The sequence below is a fragment of the Equus quagga genome, chromosome 5 (genome assembly GCF_021613505.1).
Source record: "Equus quagga isolate Etosha38 chromosome 5, UCLA_HA_Equagga_1.0, whole genome shotgun sequence".
In the NCBI taxonomy this organism is placed as follows: domain Eukaryota; kingdom Metazoa; phylum Chordata; class Mammalia; order Perissodactyla; family Equidae; genus Equus; species Equus quagga.
Genome location: NC_060271.1, coordinates 2,617,658 through 2,638,858, shown reverse-complemented (window position 1 = coordinate 2,638,858; position 21,201 = coordinate 2,617,658). Strand labels below are relative to the sequence as shown.

The following is a 21,201-nucleotide window of genomic DNA, read 5'->3' as shown; positions in this document are numbered from 1 at the left end:
TTAGTCCCAAGGCTCTCCTACAGCGGTGGCCCCATGGCAACAAACCTGCAACGGAGGCCCACCCCAGAGTCTCTGTTCCTTCTCTCTGCGGGAAACGTTAGCATCCTCCCTTAGCCACAAAATACAGAAGATAAACACTGCATCGGTTCAAGGTTCAAGGATGAAAACAGAAATAAATCATCGACTACTGAAAGCAGTTCTGTATGCCACAGCTTCAGCAAGACTTGGCAAATTTGGGAAGGGACTATTGGAAAATGGCAACAATGCAGAAGTGTGGGGAGTGAGGTTTGATGAGTAAAAGCTAAAGAAAGGAGATCACTTACCATTTTTTAAAATGATAATTGCCAGGAGGTTATAATGACAGGGGAATAGCTTAAATTGGAAGGTTTAGTGAAAAAGTAATGAGGAATTAAATACACAGCAGGATCAAACTGGAATGCATGTGTCTGCATGCTGCTGTGCACATACTTACGTGCAGGGCTAAGAAGATTGAAAGAAAATACACCTGTGTGTTAACTGTTGTCACTCAAAGCCGGGGTATGACTTGAGAATCCTCTCCATAGTACTCCAAGCTGCCATTAAAATCGACCAGCATTGGAAAATTACACAAAATCTATTTGCAATCTATAACGCTGAGAGCAGGAGGAGAAGCCACAGTAATCATTATTTTAAAACATCAAAGGAAAACTAATGGAATATAAATTACTGATTCTAGGAAAATGTAGGCCAAAGGCCAAAGAATTACCTGTCTAATATAAGCCATTCTATTGTTCAACATATGCTTAATGAGCATATACTATGTGCCTGGGCCTATGCATCATGGGAAATGGACAGAATATGTGTGTAACTCGAAGGAGCTTTTACTTTAGAAGAGGGGGGAGCAGGCGGCTGCTCAGCAAGATTTCCAATCTACTGGTCTTTTCACTGGAGGACAGAGTAGGATTTACTTTTTACAACTAGGGATTTAAATCTAATAAGTAGATAACGTCTAGAATAATAGAAGATATTTCACAAAGTATCTATTGAACCAAAAAAATATAAATCTGAACTCCAAGAATCTTTATTTAAATCTCACAACCTCTGGGAAGTCCTTGATAGCTGGTTCTCTCTGCTGTGGGATTTCAACTCACTGCAATGAACTATAACTGCTTTCTGCCATCTTTCGTATTAGATCTTAAATTCCTTAAGCTCAGGACTTGTCCGCAATCTTCTTCTGTGGCCACACTCTGCCTGGTTTTAGAAAATTCTCAGGGTGCCGGCCGGTTGGCGCAGCGGTTAAGTGCTCACGTTCCGCTTTGGCAGCCCGGGGCTCGCCAGTTTGGATCCCGGGTGCGGACATGCCACTGCTTGTCAAGCCATGCTGTGGTAGGCGTCCCACATATAAAGTAGAGGAAGGTGGGCACGGATGTTAGCTCAGGGCCAGTCTTCCTCAGCCAAAAGAGGAGGATTGGCAGCAGCTGTTAGCTCAGGGCTAATCTTCCTCAAAAAAAAAGAAAAAGAAAATGCTCAAAAATGGAATAAAGGAAAGAAGGAAGGAAAAAGGGAAGGAGGGAAGAGAGGGAGGAACTCAAAGAACCCTATAATCAGTACACAGCCCTTAACAAAATTAATTTGTATTGACAATTCTTAATTTGACTATTCTTGAACACCTTCTTCTTGAACATTTCTTGAACATCTACTGTGTTAAAAGCTGCAGTAGGCACCTTTGCGCAGGCTAGTCAGTCGTTGCTATTTCCACTATTTTGAACTCCAACCAAGAGGTTATTTATTAAAGCTACTATAGTCTACAAAGCACAGAGCCTTTAAAATCAGGCTGTTGAGGTTCAAATCCTCATTCTGCCACTTTCTAGCATTGGTCAGGCTACTGAATCTCTGTGATTCTACGTTTCCACATATATATGTGAAACATGAGATCAAATATTTAAAATCCCTCATGCACTAGTCTTCTTCTCCTTATAGCAATGATTTTATTTCCTACAAACTTATATCACACACCTTCTATTATTTAATCACAGCCTCATCCTGACCAAAAGCCAGCGGGAACTTGGCTAAGACACAGGAACAAGTTTTGCAGAGCCTCACGAAGCAAGGGCTAAAAGCGACCTTTGAGAGTTGCACATTTGCCACCTGCTATCAAGCATCGAGCTACCATGCCTAAGTCGAACCTGATTCCAGTACTCCTGGCTATCCATCACAGCCTCAATATGACGTCCAATGTCTTTAGCACACGCTTCCATATCGCTGTTAATAAGGGATACGCGGATGATCATTTTCCGAATGAGAGGGGTCCTGATCCTTTTTAGGATCACATAATAAGGACATTTTTCATTGTTGGAGATAATTCCCCTTCTCATGCACATTTGTCAAAGGCAGTTTCCAACGGTCCCGTACATCATCCTGAAAGACATGATAAGATTCAGGTCTGCTATTCATCACCCGCTGGGCTTCTTCCAATGTGAGTTCCTGCATGGCTCTTCTTGCCTCTGGTTTAACAATTGGATTACAACTTCTCCCCACAGCAGTAGCGCCAGCCAGAGGAGGTTGGCAGACTCAGGTGACGACAGACCCCAATCTGAGGAAGTGAATCTACAATGATGATATATAAATTCTTTATCAAAGTAAATTGCCTATTTTGCTGCCACTTTAAAACAGGAACCAGACCCCTCGGAACTGAGCTTTCACTGAAGTTTTATTTGATAACCACTGCTGGAAAACAGCATGGTGTAGCGGAAAGATCCCATACTTTAGACCATTTAGACCTGAGTTTAAAATTCCTGTTTTTCCGTTTACCTGATGAGCAATCTTGAACACATTTTGAACTTATCTGAGTACGTTTCCTCATCTGCAAAATAGGAGTATTACCAACCTCGCAAATCCCTCATGAAAATTTTAAGTCATTGTATTCTCTGCCTGCTTTTAGGAGCCAGGTAATTAATGTCATTTCCCATCTTCCCTACTGGGAACTCTTCAATAAAATTCTCCTCTTCCCAGCTTTGAGGGGATATAATGATGCACAAGACACGATCCCTGCCGTCAACTCTCTACTTACGACACAATCTAGCAGGGAAGAGAGTATATAAATGTGATTCTAACTGATGGAATAATGAAATAAGAGCTTTATCTGGACTAAAAATTTGAAAAAATATATGCTGAGAATCACGGAGGAAGGAAGGCTTTATTCCATGGGAGGACAGGAACGCTAAGTTTCATGGACATACCATCGGAGCTGGGTTTCAGAGGATCAGGTGGGCCTTGACAGTCAGATAAGAGATAGAGTTATTTTTTATCCAAGTTGAGAGGAAAGCTGAAGGAAACTCATGCGTGTTCAGGGAGGGCCAAGCAGGTTGATGTGTTCAGAATGTGCCAGGTGCACAGAAGGCACGTACACATTTGCTGAATGGATGAGTAAGAGAGAACTGCAGGGTTGTTCAGAGGATAGATTCCAAGGTCAATGGCATTGACTTTGTGTCACCTCTCCAGTTTCTATTTCCTCAGCTCTAAACTCGAGACTTTAAAAGAGGAGCTACCTCAAAGGGTTGTTCTGAGTGAGAAAACCCATGTAAAGGTTTGAAGACATTACTTGATATTTTATAATTGTTGACAGACAGTAGCTACCTTCATCACCAGCATCCTCATTATTATTTCTGATGTGGGGATGCCCACTGGGAGGTGAAGTGGGCTCATGATAACATTCATAGATTAGGGGCATTTGTAAAATTGGAGTGCTTGTTCCAAACTAAGATCTGGAAATGCATTTCAATTTAGGCACAGTCAAAATCCTTCAAGTTCACCTAGTCTTTTCCTTTCTATATCTGGAAAATATAGAATAACTGGCATCCTCTTTAGAAAGGGAAGCATTTCCTTCTCAATCACATGGAACCTGGATGCGCAGCAACCTCTCACACCAGGGGGGGTGACAGGTTAGGGTTTCCTCTGCCTTTCTAACTCCACCACATATTCTGCCATCAATCCTTTCTCTTGCTGAGGTCATCTCAACCTAACGGCGGTACCATTGGAATCTGTAGGTAGATGTCTTTCAGTGTAAGCATTATTAGGTATTTGGTAAGAGGATGCACCATTCAGTAGGGAGCTTCTTAGTCCAGTGTTAAGCAAGTGGACAGGCTCTGGGGTCAGAGAGCTCTAGGTGCAAATGTGTCCCTCTACTTACAAGCAAGCTGTTCACCTTTCTGAGCCTCAGTTGCCTTCCATATAAAACAGGAATACTTATCTAAAGGCTGTTTTTCAGGCTTAACTGAGACAACATGAACAACAGGCATTAGTTCCTCCTTTGCCTTCACTCTACCCTCTCCTCTGCCTTTAGTCTGCCTGTGCTCTCTTGATGGACTATGCAGAAACGCTCCGTCTTGCAACACACGTACTCTGACCAGCCTAGAAGCTGTGCTGCAATAGGAGCGGGTTGCTGAAATCCCAGCACACCTGAGAACATCATCGGCTCAGCAAACCCACACAGCTAATGAAACCTCAGGCTTGGGGCCACTCACTGATTATCTGCAAAGATGAAGACTCTCCAACTCAGGAAGGAGCATACCCCTCTCTGACTCACAGCACTTGGAGGGCCAATGTGAATGGCTTTGTTCTTCCAAACATCAAAATTCAGGCCCAGTCACTGCCAGAGGCAGCGCACTGAGCTTAATGAAGCAGTGGGATGAACTAATATGGCAAATCTTATAGCTCTTACTACCAATATGGCCCACATCATGCTAAATTACAGCACCAGACATGATTGGACACACATCACAAAAGGAGAAGTAGTTCACAGAACGGTAGGAATTTTCAACGCCACATAATAAGAATTTCAAGTGCCAGCATTTAGGGAGATGTCTGTGTTTTTAACGCTTTCCCCTTGTAAATCATTCTCCCCCACACTTTATGATAATTAATTCAACAAATATTTACTGTGTACCTACTAAATTCTGAGTGCTGTCCTAGGAGCTTGTAGCTAATAGTAGAGACAGAGAAATGAGCAAAAAATTACAGGAACAATGTGATGATTTGAATCATCTAAGGTACAGCGCGCAATGGGATGCCTCATAAATCCAGTCAGGTGAGGCTTTCTTAGTCATAAGTTCATTCATTCACTCCCTTATTCATTCAACGAATTTTGCTGCATACCAACATCTTTCAACGTTATGCTCAGTGGTAGAAGTGAAGTAGTTAAAGCCAGACATAGTCCCTGCTTGCACAGAACTCCCAGCCTAGAGAATGATAAAGAGGAACAAAAAGATAATTAAAATAAGGGAGTATGATGGCAAAATGAGGGGCTTTGAGAGCACACAGGACGGTCACGACCGGCAAGTGGGGGTCATGTGGGTGGGTTAAAATGCATTTCCGGGGAAAGTAAAATCTAACTTGAAATTAAGCTAAGCAGAGTGAGCTTCAAAAAGAATAAAGAAAAACCTATTCCTGGGAAAAGAAAAAGCATTCGCAAAACCCCAAAAGTGAAAAATAATATGGTAGGATCAGGGAACTGAAATGAATTCAATTGAGCTACAGAGCGGAGTACTGGTATGGAGAGTGGTGAGTGATGTAACTGGAAAGATAAAGAGAGGTCAGAGCAGACAGGGCCCCTTGGAAGCCATGATAAGCAGTGTAGACTTTATCCTGAGGGCAGTAGGAGTCATTCACTAATGAGTTTGAGGCAGAGATGGGACCTGATCAGATCTTCACAGTAGTGAGCAATGTCAAGAATAGCTTGGAAACGGATAATACTGAAAACTTGAAGACCACTTAGGAGGGTACTAGAATGACTCAGATGACTGATGAAGATGGCCTGAACTATCTTCAGAGGAAGGGCAGCAAGGAAAGAGACAAGGAATGGCGGCTTTGAGAGATATTTGGGAGGTCACAGAGGCTGATAATCAGTGATTAATTAATTGAGGGCATTAGGAAGCTCAAGATGTCAAGGACGATGGCCCAATCAAACGGTTGCTGAGTTTTGAAGGATGACCAGGAGTTGAGCAAGTGAACAGGGTGAAGAAGCTGATCCAGGTAGAGAGGGAAGTATGCACAGAAGTCACAGAGGTGCATCCTGGGACCTGATGATGAGTGGGGCTCAGGCTATCAGGAGGCAAAGTGACAGCAAAGGAGATAGGGACCACATCTCAGAGGGCTTGCTTGGTGTGTTTTCTTCTGTGGTATGCTGCCGGGGTTATAAAATAAGTTCAAGAGGAAAGGAGGTGTGAAGGAGGGTTTGAAGAAAACCTGACTTCTTGTAAGGGAACCAGTTAGAATGAGGCCCTGGACTGTCACCAACAAAACCTGGAACAGTTTGTCTTCAGGGAATGACCACAGTGAGTGAGGTGCCTTGTAATAAATTCAAGATCATGTGCTCCGAGAGAATACAGAATTCTCTCCCCACCACACACCATATGATTCGACAGTCAGTCTCACCATAAAGAACTGGACTTCTTGACCCAAAACAGTATTCCCTCCACCCTTCCAAACCCTTCAGCCCAAGAGCTTTACGGATCAGCCTCAGAGAAATTTATGCCATCTAGTAATTAAGTTCTTGATTTTGAATTTCCAAAGCCTGCAAATCACACAGTCAGTAGAGAGCAATTAGCTCACCAAGATCTAAAACCCTGCCAAGACAGAACGGCGCCATAAATGCACACAATGTGGCTAATCTGTTTCCGTGCCCCCGCCTCCCCAAAAAAGAGTGTAGCCCTGTAATTTTTTCACATTCCCCAACCTCCAGTATCAAGCCACAGAGTAGACCCATAGAATGCACTCCTGGAAGATGGCACAGACTTTAACGTTGGGCAGACCTTGTGCTTTCCAGCTCACGTAGACAAACCATGTGTCTGGGGGCAAGTCTCCGGATCTCTCTGAACATTATTTTCTTATGTGTTAAATGGCGTGATGTAAGATTTGGGCTCATTAGGGATCATTTATGTAAAATGGCTAGCATGCAGGAAGCACACAATAAATGACAGCTATTAATAAATGTTTGTAGCTTGACAACATGGTCCATTTTCCCTTGTTTCCTGTTCACCTTGCCACTTATTCTGAACAAGCATCCTTTGAAGATGGACCAGTCCCTTTTGTTCATTAGCTGATAACCCAATATACCTCTAGAGAAAAGAGTACCTTCTGCCTCTCTTTATATCCTACAGCAGTAAGAAAAGGGCTGCCTCTCAGGGCTGGTAAGCAAGTTGGGGGTCAGAAGGAAAAGGGAAAGTTTACTTATCTGGAGTCTATGTACAGAGAACTGTGTTAGGCATGTCATATTTTTGACTCCTGTAATCTTCATTGCAATACTCTGAGATGGATATTATTACCTCCATTTTATAGATAAGAAGCTGAGGCTCAGAAAGCTAGCCTGAGATTCACAAGCAGAAAATGCGCTGAGCCGTGAGCCAAACTTAAGTTTGTCTACTTCTTCCAGGAGTCTTCATTGAAGAGAAGAGAGCAAACGTGCCAAGAGGTTAATCCTAAGAACATAAGTTATTTGGAATCTACTGAACTGAAGCAACACCAGCCAGTCATTCCTGGGTTCCAGTCTTGGCTCGGCCACTGACCAACTGAGTGACCGTCAGCAGGCCATTCTCCTCTTGAGGTCTCATGCACGGGAGAGAGGCTCCGGCCAGCCCCCAAATGCTAATTCCTTAAACTTTTTCTGTACTTCAACTTCTAGAGAACCTATTCACGTTTCAACGCATACAGACTTCAGAGTATTGTGTTACTCATGTTTACGAAGATGAAAATTCACTTGCTTTTGACCAGGAAAGCAGGGAAAAGACTTTTAATAAGAATTTTACTTATTATAACAAATACGTAATATTTTAACTAATAAATATAAATTTGGAGTAAAACATAAATTTTATGAATTGTGATAGACTGAAAATGAATAAAACCAGCAAAGCAGAGAAAAACATATTTTTTCAGGGAAGGATGAGACCTATAAAAATCAGAAGGACCGGGGCTGGCCCTGTGGCCGAGTGGTTAAGTTCGCGCACTCTGCTGCAGGTGGTCCAGTGTTTCGTTGGTTCGAATCCTGGGCGTGGACATGGCACTGCTCATCGAGCCACGCTGAGGCAGCGTCCCACATGCCACAACTAGAAGAACCCACAACGAAGAATACACAACTATGTACTGGGGGGCTTTGGGGAGAAAAAGGAAAAAAATAAAATCTTTAAAAAAAAAAAAATATCAGAAGGACCAGGGCTGGCCCGGTGGCCGAGTGGTTAAGTTCATGCGCTCAGCTGTAGGCGGTCCAGTGTTTCATTGGTTCGAATCCTGGACGCGGACATGGCACTGCTCATCGAGCCACGCTGAGGCGGCATCCCACATGCCACAACTAGAAGGACCCACAACGAAGAATATACAACTATGTACTGGGGGTCTTTGGGGAGAAAAAGGAAAAAAGTAAAATGTTTAAAAAAAAAAATCAGAAGGACCTCGCCTCAGGGGGAAGTTCTTCACCTCTGCAAACACACTGGTGTCGGCATCTCTTGCCCAGGGGTTTCTCTGTCCCCTAGAACACTGATCACCCAAGAGGGCTCCTGGCCGGGGCTGGAGACATGTTTGTGGACAAAAGGACTAATTAATTCTGCGATGAAAATAAGGGTGCATAAATTTCTTTGAATTGCTGATTTCATGATCTTTGGATAAATACCCAGTAGTGGGATAGCTGCATCATACAGATTACTGGTTACCAGAGGGCAGGGGGCTGGGGGGAGAGCAAAAGGGGTAAAGGGGCACATATGTATGGTGATGGATGAAAACGAGACTATTGGTGGTGAGCACAATGCAGTCTATACAGAAACTGATATATAATAAGGTACACCTGAAATTACACAGTTATAAACCAATATGACCTCAATAAAATAATTTTTAAAAAAGAACTAATTAATTAAATAATGCTGCTTCTACATTTCAAATTTTGCCAAGCAAATATAAGTTCCACATTCATTTGGTGCCTGAGGAAACTGCAGCTCGAAAAGTGGAAGCGACTTGTGTGAAGTTAAACAACCAGAGAGCGGTGGCCTGAGGTGTGAACCCAAATCCAGCATCTTGGCTGATTCCAGGCTGCCTGGCCTACAGCAGGAGAGCAGCAGACAGAAGTGGTCAAACAGCATTCACTCTGCACTACAGGCCTAATAAAAAGATTTACTTGTAATTAATCTCCCAGAGTCCTAAGGAGCCAATGGCATAATGAGTACTATAGCAGTTGATCCGCTCCTGAGTGGCAAGCCAGTGCTAAACAGAGGTTATTTTCCAGGGCTAAGTGACCGGCTGAGGGATCAGGACCCTGAGTATGCATTACTGAAATCATCCTTTAACCAAAATTGGCCAGAATGTTCTAAGAAATCTCCCTAAATTTCACACAGCCACTGAGGCACACAGGCAAGGTTCCAATTCAGTTTGAGGTGATTCCAAACCAAGGCGTCTGCCACATGACCACCAACTTCTTCCGGATTCCATCAGGGCCTTGATTCTCAGAGCCAAGTCTTTCTGGGAGGAAATAATAGGGTAGAATTTTGTTGTTGCTGTTTTGTTAACTTATGACCCTTGGGTATAGCTCTAATATAAATATAAGGAAAGTGAATAAGTTTATTTCCAGGTGTTCCTAGAAAATCAGGAGACAATGTTGAACTGTGACCTCAGAAGGAAGAGGACAGAGAAGCCAACAGTGACCAAGGGGCTGCCGTGTTGCAGACCACAAGCCCGCCTTGTCTCCATGATGTGTCTCTGGCCCTTCTGATGACAAGCAGAAGTATTATACACACACACACACACATACACACACAGCCTTAAAGACAGGGCTCAAAGAAGCTAAATATCCCATCTCTGGTTACACAGCAGATAAGGAGAAGAGTTAGAATTAAAAACCAGGTCTGTCTGGCTCCAAAGTCTGGTTCTTTCCGCTACACTAAGCTGCCAGACAGCACTGACTAAACGCTCCAGGTGCCGCCCCCAGAAATGGCCGCAGCTGCTCGTCCTGTGACCCGTTCTTCCACCACAGTTTTCTGCCGGCTGTCCTAACGCTGGGATTATAAGTAACGAGAATTGTGTCAACTGATTTTCCCCCTTTGATGGCAGGTAATGAACCTGAAACTATGGATTGTCTTCCTCCTGTCCTCCGTCAAATTCCACTCCAGAAACAGGCACCGTTTGACAAGCTGCGCGCGTCGTGACACAATCCAAGAAAAACGAAATGAAGAAAATAACTTTCTTCCTCACCGCTTCCATCCCTTCGTTACTGGAAATGTGCATACCCTAGTTAGGTCTCACACATGGCCTATCTAGAAACTCATTTTGTGGTAAAGCATGCCCCTTGCATGACTTGTATTTGAAACTGTCCAACTTGCTTTCCACAGCTTGGGTTAAAGAACCATGATGGGTTTGTGAGAGATTCTAAAGGAGTCTTAACTTTCTTTATGCCACTCTTTCTCACAATACACGACCCACGTTGTCAGGTATTTTCTTTTTGGGAAATAAAATATTGGTCCTAGGAACCATCTAAATCTTGATAAAGGGTAAAAAAGTGTTCTACTCTGTAATATCACGTAATAATACGAGAAATGCACTTACGATATAAGGTCATAGAATAACAAAGCAGGCTGTAAAATTGTATGAACAGCATAATCTTTGGCACATATTATCCTGAAAAGTCAGTCCAGAAGGAAGGAAATTCGAATGCTAACAGGAGCTATTTTTGATTGATGAGATTATGCATCTTACTTTGTCTTTTCTAATTTTCAGTAGGAAGCATATACAGCTTTTAAAAAGTCAAATTAAATTACTAAAAAAAGAAAAATATGTATTTTTCCAGAAAGAGGCCTAAATATTATTGTTTCCTTACCACCAAAATCATTATATGACGTTATCAACTTTAGCTAATACCACACACAAAGAGAGTTTAAGGAAAGAAAGTGATATACCAATCTTACTGAAGAATATAGATACCAAAATCCTAAATAACATATTAACAAATCAAATCCACATATAGAAAATAACAAGGAAAACAATACATCATGAACAAGTAGGATTTACTTCAGAAAAAAAGATCAGAAAATTTATCAGTGAAATCCACCACAATATAAATGAAAAGAGGAAAACTATGTATAATCATTGAAACAGATATTTAAAAAAGCATATGATAACATCTGACATGCAAATTCTTGATTAAAAAATACTTCCTAGAAAATGATAAATGAAGGTAAACTAATAAAGAATCTTTAGTGAAAACTTAAATATCACACTTAGGTGATTTAGAAGCATTTCCATTAATTTAAGAACAAATTAAGGACACCTACTATCGCTAAATATTGTACTGACAGACTCAGCCAATGCAATAATACAAGAAAAAGAATAAGTTCTTAAGGACTGGAGAGGAAGACAGAAACTTACTTATAAGGTTATACATTTCCTACATAGAAAATCAAAGAGAAGTTGGAGAAAGTATTAGAAGAGTTGAGCAATACTATCACATTCAAGATTTAACATCACTACATAAACTATTCCCTTTTAAAGTTCTACTTATTTTGGCCCAGTTAGCCACAAATGTTGTTAAACATTTGTTTGATGGAATACTTACTATCCCATAGTCAAAACTGAAGAACAAACAATAAATTAATCTTGTGACCAGGATTTTCTCTCATTCTCTCTTTTTAATGTATGAGTGTGCTTTCAAGGTGCCTTGGTCTAGGCAAGTACATGGAGAATAAAGATTGTTTGTCATTGTTGCATAATTACAAACAATTGTAAAATCTTGCTCTGAGACGAATCAGCTCTATACTTTCTTAAGATCCCCTTGGCTAGAGAACGCAGTAAGAGAAAACCACGTGATGAAGACAAAGAAGAAAAGCAAGAGAAGGAGGGAACTGAGAATGGGAACAGAAATAGAGAAAAGAAGGGAGAGGAGGAAAATGGAGAGGCTGACACGCAAGGAAGCGGATGAGAAGAGGTGAGGAGAGGAGTGGAGGGAGGAGGAAAAAGAAGAGGAGGAGGAACATGGCTGGAATTTATCGAGCTTTTATTATACGCCAAGTACTACACTAAGTGTTTTATTTTCCTTATTTCGATTAATCTTCATAGTGAGGCTCTGAGGTTTGTAATATTACATCCTTTTTTTACAGGAGAGGAAACAGGCTCAGAGAGGTTAAGTGACGTTCTAAGGTCACACAGTTAGGAAGTGGGATGGCCAGAATTTGAACCCAGGTTTTCCTGCCCAGACTCCATGGTATTAGCCACACTCCTTGCATATGTATTGTGCTGATTTTAGAGCTTCCTAGGACCTAAAGATGAGGACGTCTAAAACGACCACCTTCATGCTCCCGTTCCAAAGCTTCAACAAAGCTGATATTCTGAAATCTTGAATTCTCTGCTCAGAATGCTTCTGGTTTTGCATGTTAAAATTAAGAATGAAAAGTCATACACTAAGATACAATTTTTAATGCACTAAGCATTCAAGAGTACAAGTTTAGTAGGAAGGTTAAATCTGAAGCAAAAATATAACTTGTCAGTTTCCACTAAAAAACCATTTGAATTCCAGCATATATCAGGCTCTGCAATCTTTTTTTTTTTTCCACATAGCAGTTCTCCCAAGACCTGTTCTCTCACCCACTTGATTTCCTTTTATTATTCCTAGACCATGATGCATAAAACACAAGGTTTACATTAAGTTTTAGGGAATAAAATAGACTGCTTCTAAAATATTTGTGCTTCAAATAAACATGTAAAGCCAAATTTATAGTCCTTCCTGGGGTTTGGCTGTCCAAGAGCTGCATGTGTATTACACTTTCATCCCCTGCTTCCTAGAGAGTGTCAGACAAATGCCATCGCAGAGCATGGCTGGGCAGGCACAGCGACGTCTCCGACAAATCACCGCCCATACGAAGCCACCGAAGGCATCTCGGTATGCAAGCCCGCACCGACAGACTTCCAGACCTGAAAGAGAGCTCCATGAATCCTCCTCCACGCAGCTGGGAAGACAGGGGACGGAAAGGGCTGAGAGCACAGGGAGAACACACACACACACACAAAGCAAGAAGTTGCTTACATCTAATTACACAGCGACAAACTTGCTCATCAAGCCATAGGGCTGAATCCTCCAGAAAATGTGAGAAGTGAATCACTTTATTATCACACTATGCATGCCAATCTTCATTACCAGACATCTACGTGCCTCCTCTGCACCAGGCACTTTCTAAGTGTTTGGAGTTAAAGGACAAACAAGAGGTCCACCTCTGAAGGAGTGTATACTATAGCCGACAAACAAAAGCACAGGACATTTTTAATAAAGTGAGATACTAACAAAGTGCTACTGAAGCGAAACAGACAAAAGCAATTTGCCCAACTTGGGGAGTAAAGAAAGGCCCCTCAGGAGGTCACACTAAGGTCAAACCACAACAGTAAGCAAGAGTCAGTGTAGAAAAGTGGAGGGTGACACGAGGACTTCAGGCTGGCTTGATGGTCCAGTGGTTCTCAAAGTCTTGTCTCTGAAGCAATAGCAAGAGCATCATCCTGGAACTGGTTACAAATGCAGACTCTGGGCTCCACCCCAGACCTGCTGAACACGAAACTCTGGGGATGAGACTCAGCAATCTTGTTTTAACAAGCCCTCCAGGTGATTCTGGTGCTGCTGGAATTTGAGAACTACTGGGATGTGCAAAGGTGAACTGCAACACACAGAATGCCTGGAGGGGAAGCAGGGCTGTGGGGGGGGGGGGGGGGGGAGGCTCAGGCCGTCATGTTTCTACAGGGGTAGGTGGAAGGCATCTCAAGAAAGGCTTTGTATATTTTGAAAAGAATTTTGGATTTTACCCAGAGAACAGAGAGCCATTAAAATATAATACTACAAGTACAAAAAACACCAAATAATGCTGGTGACTATTAAAAAAATACATGCAATCACAAAGATAGTACTATATTCCATTCCAGAGATTTTTTTAAAAACCCATTCCTGTATAGATAAGTGACCGTTAAGAAAGGAACAAATTCAGCCCTACCTTTCTTTCTGGAGTCTTTCTTGGCGCTGGTTTTCACAGCTACTTGAAGTTCTGTCTCAGTTGACATCCTACTAAATCCTTAGTCCACTTCACACAGATCCCGGGCCTGGGCCAGGCTCATTGAGGACTCCTCTCCAAGAGAACGGCTCCTGCCTTCAGAAATGACACCCCGAGCCGCACATTTCATTCACTCTTTCCCAGAGCTGCAAATCAAGGGAAGAGAACATTCAGAAGTTAAACAGAAATTGGGGGGGGGGGGGGGGGGGGGGGGCGATGAACTGGCAAACATACAAAAACAGGAAAACCTTGGTCTCCATGTACCAACTGCTCGTCTGACTTCACCAAGGCCTCGGCAGGGCTCGTCCAGCGCGCGCAGTGAGAAGTCTACCTGCAAATCTCTTCCTCAAACTAGCTAACTCAAAACAGATCTTTCAACTCTGGATTTTCAAGAGGGGCAAAGCCCAACTCTTTGTTTTCCATGTTTCTTAGGTGCCACCCAGAAAATAGAGCAAAGGCGTATTTCCTGACCAGCGTCATGGAGACCTTTCCAACAACAGGGCACCCATCCATGAGCAAAGCTTGCTCAGCTAAAGCAGATCACGGGGAAGTGACCTGTGGTCTGTCCCTCACTGGCAGGCATCAGAGGGGGCATGGAGTTGACATACAATTGGGCTCCAAGGGTAAGGTGACAAATGGGGCTGAGAAACTTTCCAGCGAGCCAATTTTTATGTCAGCTTTTCCCCTAGCTATAAGAGCAGACAAGCATGTAATGTGGGGAGAAGAAGAAAAGAAAAGAAGCAGGCAGACACATTTCATTCATTCTTTGTTTAATAAATATGCATTGCACACTACTAGGTACTATTAAGTTCAGACACTGTGCTGGGAAGAGATAATAATGATAATAATGATAATACAACCACTTCAATTACCGCCAGTATTTACTATGTACTTACTATATACTATGCCCTCAGCTACAGCTTCACATGCATTATCTCATTCGATTTCATTTAAATTGAATGAATGTATTCCCTGTGTCAAGTCAACAGTCTTTCCCAGTGACTATTTACCTGATGGTTATATCTGAGAGTTCAGTTGAAAATAAACATTTCACTAGTTATCCATTTTTAAAGAATATTAAGATAAACCTACTGGAAATGGATCTTCAAACCGTGTTGTCGGTTCTTAGCTCGTCCCACAGCTCTAGAACTGCTTCATCCGGAAAGGCTGGCCCTGAACGCCAAGTTCAGCTCAGAGACAATAATGACCGAAACCTCTTAATCACAATAATTAAAGATGGCTTCATAAAAGGCCTATATAAAAGCCACATAAAATTAATAATAAGGCTTAAGTATAAGGAAATTCCCACCTTATCCAGAGACATCTGGTTTGTTTGCAATGAGCAGTCTATTTTTTAAAAAGAACACTGGCCCTGGATGAGAGGAGCTTGAACTACAGCATCTAAGGCCACAACTAAGGAAAACGAAAATGATCTTTCTAGAATGGAGTCCATGAAATCACGTGTAGAAAATGAGAATTTTCCTGCCACTTGTGTGTCATCTATCTGCACCATGCACTAGCCCACATCCCCTTCCTTACCTCTCCCCCGCAAAAGACAAGATTCCATGAGGTGAGTCACAAAACTCAGTCATATATGGGCATGATTAATTTCCTTAATAATACTTATCATTTCACTGCAACAAATATCTACTAAGAACCTACCATGAGCCAGGTGCAAATGCTGGCTCACTCATGTCAACAGACATTCACTGCTCAATCACACTGGCCAAGAGCACAGGCTCAAAGCCTGATTCCTGTCCTCAAAGCAGCTCAGTCTAGCAGAGGCATCAGTCCTGTAACGGACTGCACACGCGTGACCAGAGCTAAAACAGACAAATACCGGGCATCCTGGGGCACAAAGGGGCAATGTTCACCTTTGCGTGGAAGGATCGCTAAAGCTTCACAGAGAAGCCCTACACTGCGGGATCATGAAGAATGATGCTTCTGTCAGGTGGATGGCAAGGAAAGGACCAGCGGGTACTCAGTAAATGCATGTATAATAAACGAATGAATGGTTGTTCCAGGCAGAAGGACCAGCACGTGCAAGGACCCTTGAAATTAACCACCAAACTAATAAAAGGAAGCCTAAGTGCAGTAGGGAGGCGACATACATTCCCGTCTCCCCAATTTTCCCTTGTGCTGTTACCTTTTTATGGAATCTTTCTTTTCCAGTCTGCCTTGACATTCCACTGACTCCTCAAGGTTCAGTTCAAAGAGGCATCTCAGGCAGAAAGATGTTCTGATCCCTCTGTCAAATGGAATCTCTCCTTCTTAAGTTACGATCTGATTTTTGGCCAACTTTATAGTTTGAGTCACTTACAAGCAATGTGACATTGAGGACATTACTCAACCCCTCTTTGCCTCAGTTTCTCTATCTGTATAAGGGGGAGAGCAGTAGCAACTTCATGGGGCAGCTGTGGAAATGAAGTGTGATCAAAGGTGTAACATGCTTAGAGGAGTGCCTGGCACGTCTCCTGGCACGCACTTCATAAACATCAGGCACTGTGTTAACTGCTCAAGGTCACATGGCCGGTATGTGGGCACAAGTCTATATTATTATGCTCCTTGTACAGAGGAGGAATCCAAGGCAGTTTAAGTCTGCTTTCTAAGGAGGAATTGAGGAATAGCAGAATCTGAGACATTTCCTTCATGCTGGGCTTGCACACAGTAGGTACCTAATCCATAAATACAACATACATCCATAATACAACTCCTCTCCCTCTTCCGCGGGTATCTCCAGCATCACTCGTTCAACAAAATGTGATTGTGTTCAAGCGTCACAAGCGTCACTTGTGCATTTCTGAAGTACATCCCTGAATCAATAACGAAAGGAAACCAGCATCCTTTCAAATGAAAACTTCAGCGGGGAAGCTGCAGTATGGAGAGAGAGGACCACGGCCCAGGCCCTGACGTTCCCTTTAATTTTCCAAAAGCCAGAGGTTGAGCAAATGCTGGGAAGTAACTCCAAATTAGTTAGGAAATTCGTTTCTTTGTAATTAAGGAGATTAACGTCCTCTAGGGCCAGAAACCATGTGACAGCTCAAATCATTTTTCCCCGGTAAAAGCTGTGAAACCCTATCAGTTAAATTCAAGCTCGCCTAGAATTTTGAAATGCTTCAATAATGTTTCTTTGCTCCACACAATCTGCAGTAATTTAATATTCCTGAAGTGTGTCAGGGTTTTTATAATGAGCTCTTCAAATCTAAATGTGAATTATGTAACATTCCACTACAGACATTCTGTCTAGTGAACTGCTTCTAAACGTAAAAGCCCGTGTTCTGTGTGTGTGTGGGCGGGGGGGGGGGCACACAACCACAAAGCAGGGAACACAGATAGGCTCTTTTTTTTATTTAACAAAGCACAAAGGTTTGAGCAGCTACAACAGAACAAACACATACTAAAACACCTACTATAACACAAATTCGTGTTCTCTCTCCTCTTTGCCCACCCCTCCCCTCCCCACCCAGCCCTCTCCTCACATAATCCTACGGTAGAACAGCTAATGTTTATGGGGGCCCACTATTTGCCATTGTGTGCGATGAACTTTTCGTATTCTATCATATTCAATCCTTCAACCACTTGAAAAGTTAGACATTATTATTACCCTCATATAACAAATGAGGAAAGTGAAGCACAACCCAGTTTAGCAGCTTGTCCATGGTCACATGGCTAGGAAGTCATAGCAAGTGCAGCGTACAAGCCAGTCTTCTCCCCAACTTCACTCAAAATCCTCCCAGATGTCCATCAGCTGGTGAGTATATAAACAAAATGTGGCGTATCCACACAATGGAATATTATTCAGCCATAAAAAGGAATGAAGTATTGATACATGCCATAAGGTGCCAAGTTGTAACCTCATGCCAAGTGAAAGAAGATAGATACCAAAGGTTACATATGGTATGATTCCATTGATATAAAATTTCCAAAACAGACAAATCCATAAACACAAAGTGATCCGTGGCTGCCAGGTGCTGGAGGAAGCAGAGGGGGAGTGACCACTTGGTGGTCAGGTCTCCTTTGGGGGAATAAAAATGTTTTGGAGTCTGATAGAGGTTATGGTCACACAACATCATGAATGCAATAAATACCACTGAATTGTACACATTAAAATGGTTAATTGTATTTTATGTAAATTTCACCTGAATTAAAAAAAAGCACAAAACCTCCCAGCCACGTCCCACACGCTCATTTAAGCCTGTGTGATAGGCTAAGAACATCACAAATTCCAGTCTAAAAGGACAATCCCGCCTTAAAAACCAGATGGAGAGGCAGTGGTCCCAGACCCAGGGCTTCGGGTGCCCGTGGCACAACTGCATGGATGAAAGCTGCATGCCACTACCTGCATGTTCCATGAGTCAGGGCATCTTAAGCAGCTCCATCCAAACCATAAAGCTCCGAAAACAGGCCATTTATCAACGAGGCACAAAGGTCTGCAACAACACAGGCGAGAAGTCTCAGTTTCCTCGCCAGTAAAGTGGGAAGGCCACCTCCAAGCATGTACGATTGGGAACATAAATGAGATTTGGGCACTTAGGAAAGGGGGAAACATAAAGCTACTTATCTTTGCAAATAGAAACACAGGACAAACCAACCAGACCAGAGTGAAGGTGCTGATCGACACGGGGAGATCCTGGGTGGTGGAACAGCGACTGGGCAGCTGGGTGGAAGGATATGGCAGCGGGGGACACTGCTCAGAGTACTGTATAGCTTTTTGCATAGTTTCCACATTTGGAAGATATGAATGTCCTACATATCTGAAAAAAGTAAATTAACGGGGACAGGAAGTGGGGACGAGTATAAAACTGGAAGTGGACTGAAACGAATCACTCCAATTTTATTTCAAATGAACATCATAAACAGAACCGCTGAAGGGGTGGGAGAGAAAAGTCATATAAGTAACTTAGGAACACAGAATTGAACTCTTTACGCTCAAGTCTCTGGCAGGGTTGGGACAGGGGGAGCTGGAAACAAACCCCAAACCCTTTTCAGTAGGCTTGTTTCTTATAGTGTTACGGGGAAAGCCATCATGCAACTATTTTAGACGTGCTATAGGTCTGAGCAAAGGAGTGAGAGCGTGCATGTTCTTGGGAGGCAAGGTTCTCGCTAGGGAAGAAGAGACATTAAAATACAGCAAGGGAGATGGCAGGAAAGAACGCTGTGGGGACAGATTGGAAATAGGAGATTTCAGGGTAAATTCCTCATTTATAAAATATACATGTGGGGCTGGCCCGGTGGCACAGCGGTTAAGTTCGCCCCTTCCGCTTTTGCAGCCTGGGGTTCACCAGTTTGGATCCCGGGTGTGGACATGGCACCGCTCAGCAAGCCATGCTGTCGTAGGCATCCCACATATAAAGTAGAGGAAGATGGGCACAGATGTTAGCTCAGGGCCAGCCTTCCTCAGCAAAAAGAGGAGGATTGGCGGCAGATGTTAGCTCAGGGATAATCTTCCTCAAAAAAGAAAAATTAAAATATATATGCATCTGTATATAAATGTATGTGTACACACATATACATATATGTATGTGTGTATGTGTCTATATGCATATATTTCCCCGCTCTGTCCACTGAAGCCCAGTAACAACGTGCTACCCAATACCTAGATTCGGGTTTCTACGACCATTCCCTAGTAACAGGAACCAGGAGTTCCTGGAGAAATGGGGGAATGCTGGGGCAGGGCAGGTGCAAGGTGAGCCAGGAGTATCTTGTTAGTCCAGAGAGTAAGAAAGTGCTCAAAACAAACACAAACTATGGGGACATATCCACGGACACAGAAGCCACCGTGGAGGAGCCCTCACTGGCCTAATTGGGAACAAGTTAAACACCAATGTAATTTAAGGATAGTCATAAATAATAAACCACTAAAAAAATGGAAATGCATGAATCCATACTGATGACAGATGAGCCAGCGGGGGAGAAGGGAAGGCTGCCCTGCTCAGAGCGGGAGAGGTTCTGTCTGGGAGATCGAGAGGGCGTGCCGGAGCAGAAACGCCACACCACAGCCATCAGAGGAAAGCTCAGGCAAGAATCATCACAAAATGCTAAATCTAGGAAAATTTTTGATGAGAAGCAAGACATTTGCAAGTCTTAAAGTATCTTCTCACATTATTTGTAGTTGCAAGGGAAAAATTTATGATTATACAATGCAGAAACTGAACAATATCTCACTTAGGTTATCAAAATTAACATTAAGAAAGAGGGGCAAAAAAAAAAAAAAAAGAAAGAGGGGCAGATGACCATCATGTGATACTCGGAGAGGGGCACATCACCTCCACATAGGGGTCCAGCCAGGAATCTAATGAGAGTATGCATTTAAAAATGGGGGAAAGAGGGCCAGCCCAATGGCTCAGCGGTTAAGTTCGCATGTTCCACTTTGGCGGCCCGGGGTTCGCCAGTTCGGATGCCGGGTGTGGACATGGCACTGCTTATCAAGCCATACTGTGGTAGGCATCCCATGTACAAAGTAGAGGAAGATGGGCACGGATGTTAGCTCAGGGCCAGTCTTCCTCAGCAAAAAGAGGAGGATTGGTGGCAGATGGTAGTTCAGGACTAATCTTCCTCAAAAAAAAAAAAAGTGGGAGAGGACTGTATTCTTCAAAAATCTAGTACTAAAGGACAAAAATAGGCTGTGGAAATATTTTTAGATTAAAAGAAACTAAACAGATTTAACAACTAAATGCAATATCTGTACAGGATCCTGTACTGGAGAGAAAAGAAAGGCTACAAAGGAAACTATTGGGCCAACAGACAAATCTGAACATGTATGGCAAATTAGCTAAAAATACTATATGAATGCTAAATGTATTTGATAACTTTTCTGTGGTATGTATCTATTCTTAGGGAATACACACCAAATAAGAATAAAAGGCTAAGATATGTGCACCTTACTTTCAAATGATTCAGAAAAAATTCATACACATGCTCATAAGTACATGCGTGCACATGTGTGTGTATGCATACACAAAAAGCGAGAGAATACACAAATGACAAAGCAAATGGGATGAAATGTTAGCAATAAGTGAATCCAAATACAGGGCATAAGTCCTTTTTTGTATATTCTTATTCTTTTCTTATAATTTTGAGATTATGTCCAAATTAAAAAAAAAAAAATGCTCACTCAGACACGCACACAGAGGTATGCAACAAAGCCAATTCTGGCCTCACTTTTAAA

The 21,201-nt window shown here is 42.6% G+C and overlaps 1 protein-coding gene across 6 annotated transcripts in view; it reads right to left on the bottom strand.

Annotated features, from left to right (window-relative positions):
* DAB1 (DAB adaptor protein 1) overlaps positions 1-21,201 on the bottom strand; it is a 395,398-nt gene that overhangs the window by 254,057 nt on the left and 120,140 nt on the right. For all 6 annotated transcript variants that reach the window (XM_046660109.1, XM_046660108.1, XM_046660106.1 and 3 more), the window contains one exon: positions 13,977-14,179. In XM_046660109.1, coding sequence (XP_046516065.1) covers positions 13,977-14,043 — 67 coding nt within the window. In that variant the 5' untranslated portion in view covers positions 14,044-14,179. The remainder of the gene's footprint in view (positions 1-13,976; positions 14,180-21,201) is intronic.